An 11,665-nucleotide genomic window follows, 5' to 3' on the forward strand; every position below is an offset into this window, starting at 1 on the left:
AATTTCTCTGGTATGAATGTTCACCCTAGCTTATTTCCAGCTACCAACATGAACACTGATCACAGAGCTAGGAAGAGATGGACAGACAGTAACACCATTTATAGTATTTCTACCATATGGCTACAATAGATATAAATAACCTTAAGATCACAGGTCACTGTAAAATGTAGTAAAATAACTAAGAAGTGATGAGTTGTGAATACTCGCTGTTTTTAATATAATTTATTTACTTATACATTTATATGTTTTAATTTTTAATAATGGCTTTGTTTAACAACCAGCTCACAAAATTCATGAAAATGTAATAATCAGCTCTCGTGAGCTGGTGTGAGCTGGCTCCAGCACACCACTGCCCCCAGGAAGTGTGAGGATTCTAGATGTGAGACTCTATGAAGAGTCTTCATAGATGGGGTGAATTGGCAGGGCAGAGACAGACTGCCTTCCAGGAGGGAGGAGGAAAGAGGGAGAAAAGCAGGAACACATGGCTTCTCAGAGAAGGTTGGGGGCCAGGGCTGAACTTTGGAACATCAGAGGGACTTGGCTAAAGGGAAGGGAGAATGGCCTGAGTGAGGGCATGGTTAGGGCAGAAGCTGTGAGATCAGTCTACAGTGAATACGTGCTCAGACCTTACCCTCGAATCATGTTTCTTTCTTTGTAGGTCATTTTGCATGATGTTCTGAAGTTTTTGTTTGTATACATCGTGTTCTTACTTGGATTCGGAGTAGGTAAATAATAGTAACACCCGTATTTGTGAAGCACTTTATATAGATGTCAAAATGACAAAGCACATTCTAGCCTCAACAACAATTGTATAAGCTACCAGTGGAGCCCTTGCTGTACTTAGCATTTTCTAAGCATTATCTTTTTACTTCTCCTAACATCTCAATCAAGGGGGCATCATCATCCCTGATTATAAGGTAACTGAGGCTTAGACTCCAGGATTTGAACCAGGCCTGTCGCTCTTATTCATCCCCACTGTGAGGTATACCTCCCACTTCCACATCTGTCCTTGTGACTATTACAACTGAGACAGGCTTGGCAGGTGTTTTTGGCTCTATTTTACAGATGCGGAAACTAAAGTTTGTAGAAATTTGATTGATGGTCTTTGAAAAATAAGAGTAAAGTAATTCATCAAGGTAACCTCTGTTGGCCCTTCACATCATGTTATTCTCACAGTTTGCTTCCTGTGAGAACCCCTGGTCTGCTGGGGAGCAGGGATAGGGAACCCCTTCTTGAAACTTCTCCAATTACAACAGAGCAAACAGTACAATCTGATTTTATTTCTAATGTTTACATGGGAGATATGGTTTTATTTCTCCATGCCATGGCATTCCAAGTTAGGCAGATGTTCCTAGTGCCTGGTACCTTTTCTGAGTCATAATTTGCTTATTTATTTGAACCTTCACTTGATTGTTTACTCATCCATCTATTTATTCATTCATGAATTTGACCATCCATCCATCTATCCAGGCAGCCAGCCAGCCACCCAGCCAGCCAGCAATGAGCTGCTGCTGCAGTATGTTGGAAAAAAGGAGAAGAAAGGGCTTTAGGCCTTGACCAGGAGAATCTCACTACAGAGTATTAGGAGAACACTCAGGACCTCACAGTCTTGGGGGAAGATGACCCGGCTACAGGGGGTCAGGAGCTCAAAGCCTGGTTGGGGAGCCAGGGACACACATAGATTATAATTAGCAACACTGCAAGACTGTGAGTGATCAAGGGCTAAATGATGGGGTAGAGGAGGGAGAGAAGTATGTGGGCTTTGTTAGGCAAGAAGGGCTTTCTGCAGGAGGTCAGGCAGACAACCAGCCTGATGAGCCTTCTAGGAGAGCTGGGGCTGGAGATGGAATTTAATTGGCTAGAAGGAAGGCGGCAACAGGCCTGTAGTGTGTGTGTGGGTGCATGTGTGTACGTGCAAGTATGCCTGAGCTTGTTGGGTAGTTAACCGGGCAGAGAAGCTAAAGAGAACACCCTGTTATGTCCTCCCAGCCCTGGCCTCGCTAATTGAGAAGTGTCCCGATGACAAAAAGGACTGCAGCTCCTATGGCAGCTTCAGTGATGCTGTGCTGGAACTCTTCAAACTCACCATAGGCCTGGGTGACCTGAATATCCAACAGAATTCCAAGTATCCCATCCTTTTTCTGTTTCTGCTCATCACCTATGTCATCCTCACCTTTGTCCTCCTCCTAAACATGCTCATTGCCCTCATGGGGGAGACCGTTGAGAACATCTCCAAGGAGAGTGAACGCATCTGGCGCCTACAGGTGAGCCTGGTGGAGACCTGGGTATGGCCTTCATATGGACTCGGTTCAGCACATGGTATTGACAACCATCAATACTGTGGATCTTGGGTGGGGCCTGGGCATCTATATAAGTTCCTTGTACTTGGCCAGGTTTGAGGAAGCATTAGTCTAGGTTCCTTGAGTATAGGGTCAATAGCATGTGTGAGAGGAACTCAGACTCATGAGGATGCTCTGTTCAGAGTCAACGGTGTGATATGTGGATGTTGAAGTGTGACCTTAGGTTGCATTAAGAGGAGTATATGGTATAGCACAGTGGAGGTGACAATTCCGCCCTCCTCCATCTAGGCCTCAACACTTCTCACATACCGTGGGCCTTATATACTGAGGACACTAACCCACAGAGTGTCCAGAGGTGGTAACCAGGCTTAGGAGAGGACTGGAAACTGTGCCTTGCAAGAAAAAGTGTAGGGACTAAGATTGAGGAAGGTGACATTTCTTCAGATATCTGCAGAACTACTTGTGAAAGAGAGCAGCTTCCTTCTGTGGCCTCAGGGGCAGAACTGGGGTATATGGGGCAATATAAGGAGAAAAGCTTTGATTTAACACAAGGAAATTTCTAATTATTAAAGCTTTCTTAATTGGTTCGTTGGCTATATATAGGAGAGATTGACCAAATTATTGCCAGGAAAACTGCTGAGAGGATTCCAAGCCTGGGATGGAGGTGGGACTACATGATGTCTGAACTTCCCTTTACCATAGGATCCCAGGATACTAACATGTTCAGTTAGGAAGTACCTGGACTTCCAGAAACATTTTTTTTATGTCATGTTTAGAGCAATATGAACACCTTTTTCAAACTTTGTGGTTTTTCATTTTTGAATTCTGTGGAGAAGCTGAACCCTCAGGATCTATGTATTAAGCATTCAGTGAGGGTGGAGTGGGCTGTTCGGTGGTGTGTGTGTATGTATTTTGTATGCGTGTGTATGTGTATGTGTGTGCATGTGTGTGTGTGTGTGTGTGTGTGCGCGCGCAGGTGCATGCACTCTCATATGCAGCTGTGCTACTGGGCTGGCCCCTCGGCGACGTGCTTAGGCTTGTTTCTGTCCCCAGAGAGCCAGGACAATCTTGGAGTTTGAGAAAATGTTGCCAGAATGGTTGAGGAGCAGATTCCGGATGGGAGAGCTGTGTAAAGTAGCAGAGGAAGATTTCCGGCTGTGTCTGAGGTAACAGAGGGAGAAGGGCCCTTTGGCAGTAGTCTTTGGGTGGGTGAAGAGAGCCGAGTCGGGGAATGCTAGAGAACAGTGCTGCTACTTGCATGCTGTCCCACAGCCATGGTCTGTTCTAGACTCCTCAAAAGATGGAATTTGCTCTTTCGGGGTTGCTGGCTCTGGAACAAGTCTTCCTGAGCTTTGGAAGGGAGAGGAAAGGACTGCCATAAGTGGTCCCTTCTCTGCCATTTTGCGGGGCTTTAACAGCCTCTCCCTCTCCAGTGTCTGGTTTAGAAAAGATCTTCCAGCCTGGAACAATTTGTCCTTCTGTCTACCTTATGCAGGTTATGTGACACCAGGGGACCCAAGGCACAATTTGTTGCTGGCAAATGAAAATGACAGCTCCTTTTGACAGATACCAAACTTTTAGCTTTTTAAAAAGTATTTGCACATGCCATGACCATCTTTTTTATGAACCCACATCTTCCTACCCCCACCTGACTGGCTGACCCTACAGACTAGCTCCATTGAGTATAACTGTGCCTAAACCAACTTCTCTGACTGAAATTCCCACACTGCCCCAGGAACCATTATTTCCAACTGTCATCGTTATTCTAACAAAATCTCTAATTTTGACACTCTTGCTCTAGAGATGTTCTCTGAATGTGAACTTTAGCCAAATTATCACCTCCAGGTGTAACCCGGCACTAGACACAGCCCACTCTTTTGGGGTTTGAAGCCTAACCACCTTTTAGTGCAGCTTTAACCCTAGTTAACCATCTATGAGTTTAATCCTTATGTACTTACATCTTCTTAGCTGGGGCCCTCCTCCCCTCTGCCCCTCCCTCTTTCCCCAAGGACTACCTCTTCAGTCAAGCACATTGCTGCTGTCTGAAGTTGTCCCCTTTATACCTCTCTGAGTTTCTGGGACCCACATACACTGGGAGGAGACTGATCCTTGAAGGCCTGGGAAAATGGGGACTTGGGAAGATTTCAAACCCTAACAATGCCAACACGACTGTCTGGGGCAGGAGTGCTCTTGATTCCTGGGACAGACAGAAGGGGAACCGTCTAGGACACCCCAAACATCCTGCTGTTTGTATTTAATGAGATGCAGTTGTGAAATAGTGAGAATGATTATCACACACCTGTAGGATCAACGAGGTGAAGTGGACTGAATGGAAAACACATGTCTCCTTCCTCAATGAAGATCCGGGTCCTGTGAGACGGACAGGTACTACTGCTGTCAGAAAGTGTGATGACCACTCCTATCTGACCATGTGACTTTGGGAAAATGAAGTTTGAGGGCCCTGATCTTCCCCATCCTATGGGAGGGTTGAATTAAATTGATTCTCAGGTCCCTTCCAGCTCTTTTTATAACCCTTGTTGGAATAACTTCTAAAAATCAGATGATGAAAAAAAAACAAAAACTTAATGATGTACCAAGAATGGAAACACATCTTGTAGAGTGCTTTATTTCTAAAATAGTGTTTTGTTTCTTAAAAAAGCAGATTTCAACAAAATTCAAGATGCTTCTAGGAGCAACAGCAAAACCACCCTCAACGCATTTGAAGAAATAGATGAATTTCCGGAAACTTCGGTATAGAAGCAGAATCCAGAGCTGGTGTGAGCATGGGCCGTCTGATGCCGCAGGCTGGATCCTGCTGTGATGGCTTTGCGGACTGATGGAAGCTGGCTCTGGCTACTTAGAAGCGGAAAACACCCTGACGCTGAGTGGTGGCTAAACTGAGAGGCAGTTGCCAGTTTGAGTGGGAAACATCCTGGATTTTGTTACTTGGCAAAGAGTTTGTGTAAACCTATGGCCAGCAGTCCTGAGCCTGGAGGCCTGGAAATCCTGGGTGGAGTCCAGCTGCTGGTCACCAACTGCAGGTCAGCTTAGCTGAGAGAGGGCCGTTAGGGAAAGGGGCAGGGGCCGGAGGAGGAGAACCTTCTTCTTGCCAACATATTTTTGATAGCCTCCAGCCCTAGGCCACAAGTTCCACTGTCTCCTCTATGTGACTGGGTCTCCGGAATTTAAGGGACTCTTGATCCTATCCCAGAATGTACAGGCGACTGGGCTAAGTCCACAGTTCTGAGGGAGGAGGGGAGCGAGTTACGGAAATGCCCTTCCGGAGCCTTCAGGGAACAGAAACTACCCTTGGAATGAGTGCTCCTTGGCACCCCAAGGCTCAAACTGTCTCAAAGTGAGAGACGTTTTTAGTAGTGTAATTAACACAGGGTTTTATTTTTAATAGAGAAAAAAACATTTCAATTTTAAATGAAAAACTTACTTAAGATGAAGTACATGATTTTAAAAGTTGAGAAGTAGATTTTAGGATTTGAGGCTGGATGTGAGTATTGTGTACTTGGCCTCAGGGTGGCCGAAGCAAGGACAAAAAGCTTTTCTTTACACACACAAAAGGCCATATGAGATACTCCAGGCAGGGCCACTGAGATCTGGGTGAAAGAGCTTGGCTCTTTTCCTTGTCCTGGCCGTCCAATAGTGCATGCCTCCGAGCTGGGATTGTGGCTTCATCTGAAACAGAAATAGCAGCTGCTCTATTTATATAGTCTTAAACCTCAGAGATTACTATTATATACTAGTATTTCTCATTGGAGGAATTTAACAAAATACCTGAATGCTCTGGTATTAAATGTTTTTGTTAACTGTGAATTTGGAAGCTGAGGAAAACGTATGTGAGAAAGGAGCTTATGCCAAAATATGGGCTTTATTTTTAGATCCTTGTCCTCTGATTTTCTCCCCCTGAAATTATACAGAGTCAGTTTGAGGGCAGAGGTAAAGTGGAGATGGAAGAAATGTTCTAGATTACTGGAGCCTAAGCAACCCGAAAATCCACTCTGCCTCAGTTATCTGGTAAAAGGATTCACGTAGGAATTTTTGAGGTGGAATCATAAAGCTATTAATAATGAATTTTAATTTTAAGAGGCACAAAAATAAATTTGGTCTTTAGACAACTTGGCAATTGGCTAGTTAATTTGACTTGAGGCAAATTGAGGCGTGTAGGCCAGGCAGTCCCTCTGGGCCCGTTTCTCTGCTCTGGACTGTTCTGTGTGCCAGCTTACTTGGGTAGGGAGAAACGTGGGCCCCTGATGAGCTGGGTCAAGGAAAGATGGGATGGGTTGAGGATGCAGCCTGAGAATTGCACAAACTGAGGCAGCCTCTGCACTCCCAGCTCACTCAAGAGCCAACCAGAGTTCTAAATGGCAGCGGTCAGTCTAAGCTCAAGTGTGAGCAGGGAAGCAGGGACTAGGCATGTCCTCTGGAAAAGGGAAGATATGGGGGGGATTGTCATGGAGGCAGGAGGAGCCGATGTGTTCCAGATGGGCAGAACTAGTGCCAAAGATTGGAAATTTCAGGGAGAAAGATTTGGGTTCAACTCAATCCAGCAGCTGCTCCAGGTATTGCAGATGTTTAAGTGGAAGCTGGTTACACACTTATTAGGGATGTTGTTAAAGATCACAATCAGATAAATTTTAAGGTCCTTTTAGCCTTGAGATCAGCATCCTGTATCTGGAGTTACCTACTTACATATATCCAGAACAGATGTTCTTGTTGGAAGGGCAGCCATTTGGATCCATGGCGCTGTGCTCTACACTGGAGCTGGGAATTCCAGAATTGCTTTGACTTGGATATGAATGAATAAAGCCATTTCCATTCCCTGCTTGAACAAAAACTGGGAGGTTAGGCAAATAGAAATCAGTAATGGGATCTTTGTCTTCTCACATGTATGAAGAGCTGTGCTCTATGGATCTGGATGGAATTTGTTGGCAGGACCATTTTCTGTATTGGATATTCATCTTCCAAAGGCTTTTAGCCTGGATGGTCTGAGCCTAAGTAGTTTACCAAGGCAAAGGGAAGCATATTATATTATACCTAGAGACTAAAGCTTGTAAAGGAAGTGGACTTGTTCAAAGTCATGCAGGAAGTCATATTAGAGATTTTGAAGCTAGAGTGTTCTGATTCTTGGACTACACACACACACACACACACACACACACACACACAGATATTTAGCACAGTTAGTAAATTTGAGTCTGCTTCATGGTTGGCACATGTCAGGGGCTAGGGCTTTTTGCTCAGATGATTCATGCTGACAGTCTACATTGTCCCTATGATCTTTACGACAGGTTTAAAACTCTAGTGTGCATATGGGTGTGCACAAAACCACACACACACACACACACACACACACACACACACACACACTCATACACCACACTGAATCCATGAATGTATCAGGACTCCATAATTTACATTTCAGTAATTTAGGGGAAGGCATTTTCCAAGGATGAAATATCCCATTCTCAGATAACGGTTTTGGCTGGAAATTTTCCTTTAGCTAAACTCTGCCTCAGGAAGAATCCATTATTCTAGACAATATATGCTGTATCTGTTTAGAATAAAAATGGTGCTTACCTTCCTCCCTGGGATATAGGAGAAGGTGTCCGAGGTTGTACTGTGAAGTCATTAAGCTCTTAGAAGGCTCTTACCTGGTAGAGTCCTGTATTACTGATGTTCCCTTTCTTCTGTGTCTTGCTCTGGGCAGGGCCCAGATGAGCCATCACCCAGGCCTATGAGCCATACTTGATTTCTGCATTGATTTACCTGTTTTTACTGTGATCTTGGTCCCAAACACAGAGTTATCACCTTCTTCTCATCTAATGTGTCTGATCCTTGTAAATTCTAATTTACATACTTGTTCTTAGTGTGTGTGAAACTCTATGTTCAAGAAAGAAATCATAGAGTAAGAACATTTTAGTGCCATCGAAGAAATGCTTTTATGATTCCTAATAAATATTTATTTTGCCATGTTATGATTGTGTTTTATCCTTGTCTTAGGTGTGCCAATATAAAGGCCTACTAGAAATCCTAGAGTGTTACTTGACATGAGTGGATAAAGGGAAGGCCACTTTTTGTACCTGAAGCATTATTATTGGTTGCAGCTCAGGGACAAAGGCAGCACATTAAGTCATGTCATCTTTGTACAGTGTTTACATCTCAAAGTGCATTCACATCTAGTACCCCATTGGAACCACTTGACAACTCTGTAAGCAGTTTCAATTAAAGGACACTCAGGGAGTTCAATGACATGTCCAAAGAATCACAGCCAGAAAATGTTAGTGGTTCAGGACATATGACTTCCGAGCTGTGTTCTATCCATCACGACCTGCTGGCTCCCCTACTAGCTCTTGTATTATTTTGCATGGATATAAAACCATGGCTCCACCTGGAGACCAGAAAGTATACATCTCTTCTGTCCATCACATAGGACCTTTGTGAGGAGGCAATGAGGGAATGGATATGGAAGAGCTGAGCTTATTACCATCATTATTGCCCAACTCATATGTACATGAATTTTTTCATTCTTTTGAGTTATTTCATAAGGATGACACTTCTCAGTTTAAATGCCAAGACACTGCTGGGTCTTGATGGGTTGCAGAACTTGCAAACAATTTATTAATAAGTGATATGCTGCATTTGGTGAATTATTTACTTAATTCGAATGATTCCCAGAATAACATCTTTTACTGGGATGCATCTTCTTGAATGGCAAGAAATGGGATTTGTACATAATTCACATCTTGGCTCAAATAGGCTTCAGCCAATGATCTAGGAATGGAATCTGCCATCCATGGAAACATTCTGGATGGACTGATAGAAAAAGGGTAGAAACCCCTATTATAGGATATATTCTGAGAGTGAGGTACGTAGGTCAATGAGTATGAACAGTTTTATGGCTCTCGATATTGTGAAAAATTACCTTCCAAAATGTATTCTGTAATTTTCAACCTTTGAGATTGTATGATTCCCATTTATAAAACTCTTTCCTTCACATTGGTTATCTTAATAACACAGTTTTGTAGGTTCGATGGGTATTATATCCCCATTTAATAAGTGGGGGTAATGGAGACTTGGAGAGAGATGAAATGACAGGTAAAGGTCACAGTGCTTTTTCCTGGGCCAAAGACCCAGATTCTCTGAAGTTTACTGGTAAGTGCTAGTCCAGTATTATCAGTGGGCTTAAAAAACAGAGTGGTCTAGCCTGGCCTGAGTCACATTTAAGAGTAAGTGTCATCAAAGTAAAGGATGTGTGGAGGTGGGATAAGATTTCAAGAAGAGGGAACAACGTGGGCAAAGACCCCGACGAGTAAGAGAGCTCAGTGCAGTTGAGGATGGAGAAGTCCATGTGGCCAAATTACTGGGAGCAAGGGGGCAAGTGACATGAGATAGGGCTGGAAAGGTGGGCAGAGGCCACCTTTCTGTGGCCTCTGTGGTGGGGCTTTGAGATTTCATATCAAGGGTTAGAGAAAGCCACTAATGTTTTTATACAGGGGGATTACTGAATGTGAAAAATTTTTGTTTTTGTATGGGATTGCAGGCTTAAAAGGTTGTACCTGCCCCTGCCCCCAACCACCACTATCCTTTGGGACATAGTAACAGTCTGAAGAGTGTGGAATGGATTGAATTTCACTTGGGAGATGGGAATACTCAGGAGGTGACTGGGAAAGAAGGCAACAAGAAGGCAGGGACATTGGCATAATAAGAAGACTTTTCAGTAGAGAAGGAATATTTGAGCACATTTATTTATTCGACTAAACTTTATTGGGCACTTTTTAGATTGCAGACGAAAAAGACACTGGTTCTCAAGATGGAATGGAAACAGAGAGAGGCAAAAGGGCAAATCAAGAAGGCTTTATAGATGAAATGAGAGTCGAGTTGTACTTTGAAGGAAAAATAGGAATTAGCTAGAGTGAGGATTGAGTGGGAGGAGGATGGAGGAAGAAGGGAGAAAATTCTAGGTGGAAGGACCAATCCATGTGATGGCATATAGGAATAAAACAACACAAAGAAGACTGGAACAGAGAGGACCTGTAGGGAGATGAATCTAGAGAGATTATGGGGGAGGGAAGGGAAGATCATAAAGGGCCTTTTGTGTTAGGAATTTGAACTTGAATGATTTATTATTCTGTGCTAGGCATTGTGCTAAGTGATTACATGCATTAGCCTACTTATTCTTCACAATGATCCCATGAGAAGGGTGCTGTTATTATGGTCATCCCATTTTATAAATGAGAAAACCAAGTCTGTAGATTGTTAGAAATAACCAAAGTAGAATAAAACTAAAAGTGGCTAAAGTCACACAGCATTATGTTATAGATTTTTTTAAAAATCACATTTAATTAGAAACTCTGAAGACTGTAAGTATTGAGTCAGAGAAAATGAGACCTGAAAGAAATAATACAGATACTGAAATAACAGTGGCTTAAATTGCACATTGTAAATTTTATAAATATCTAAAATTTGATGGAGAAATAAGGTATTCTTGCTGAAATTTACCCTGGAAAAAACCGACCCAGAAAAATTGGACTTGGACATAAAACACAAAGGAACATTCACAGTGAGAGAAGGAAACTTCGTAAAACTTGTTATTACAAAAACTGATTGATAAATCGAATATTTATTACAGAATTCAGAAGGAAGAGAGTTAATTCCCATGAAAATAATTTTGTTAAAGTCCAAAACTAAGTTCTGAAAAAATTAGAAACAATTTAATTGTGCTCTATAGAACACTGAATATAGGATGAAAATGGCTTAATGGAGTCTTCTCTGAAAAAACTGAACTGTTTAGGTATATGTTCCAGATAATGTTGATATGATTTTGGTAAAGACATTTGAAACCATAAACATGGGTTCCTCCTGGTCCAAATCATGGGATAAAAATGTTCTTTACTTGACTGCAGTGAGCTAAGGGGAGAAGAAAGGGGAGGCTCCTGTAGGGACTGGAGAGGGAGGGAGGCAGCATTTTAGGCAAGACCTTAGAGGAGAGGAATCATGGGAGGTGAGGAATTTGGGCATTTAGGACATGGACAATTTCTTGAAAGAATGCATTGTGAGCCAGAACCATAGGTCTGGGTCACATTTCCACTAGTATCCACTGCTCTCTGCCATTTCTGTCTTTCCCACCTGTGCTGCAGGAGCCCAAAGACATCCTTACATTCTGGTTGAGAATGAGGGTAAGTGTGTTCTTTCAAAAGGAGAAGTGACAACTGTGGGGAATATACCTCTTCCAACTTTTCCAAGTTGGGGAGGAATGTTAGCTTCTCAAGGGGCATGTGAGGCATCAGAAAGAGGCTCTCAGCTCCCTGAGGTCAGCGCAGAACAAGTGGACATGTCAGAGCAGCGATGCTGTG

General features: G+C 43.0%; 1 protein-coding gene across 2 annotated transcripts in view; it reads left to right on the top strand.

Annotated features, from left to right (window-relative positions):
• The window catches only part of TRPV3 (transient receptor potential cation channel subfamily V member 3), a 27,794-nt gene extending 22,737 nt beyond the window's left edge, over positions 1–5,057 (top strand). Inside the window, exons 12-16 of one of the 2 annotated variants that reach the window (XM_011359817.1) lie at positions 659–725; positions 1,990–2,264; positions 3,354–3,466; positions 4,606–4,685; positions 4,960–5,057. In XM_011359817.1, coding sequence (XP_011358119.1) covers positions 659–725; positions 1,990–2,264; positions 3,354–3,466; positions 4,606–4,685; positions 4,960–5,057 — 633 coding nt within the window. The remainder of the gene's footprint in view (positions 1–658; positions 726–1,989; positions 2,265–3,353; positions 3,467–4,605; positions 4,686–4,959) is intronic. The other variant, XM_011359818.1, reaches the window with a different exon arrangement.
• Positions 5,058–11,665: the final 6,608 nt, after the last annotated feature.

The sequence above is a fragment of the Pteropus vampyrus genome, unplaced genomic scaffold (genome assembly GCF_000151845.1).
Source record: "Pteropus vampyrus isolate Shadow unplaced genomic scaffold, Pvam_2.0 Scaffold50, whole genome shotgun sequence".
NCBI classification, from domain to species: domain Eukaryota; kingdom Metazoa; phylum Chordata; class Mammalia; order Chiroptera; family Pteropodidae; genus Pteropus; species Pteropus vampyrus.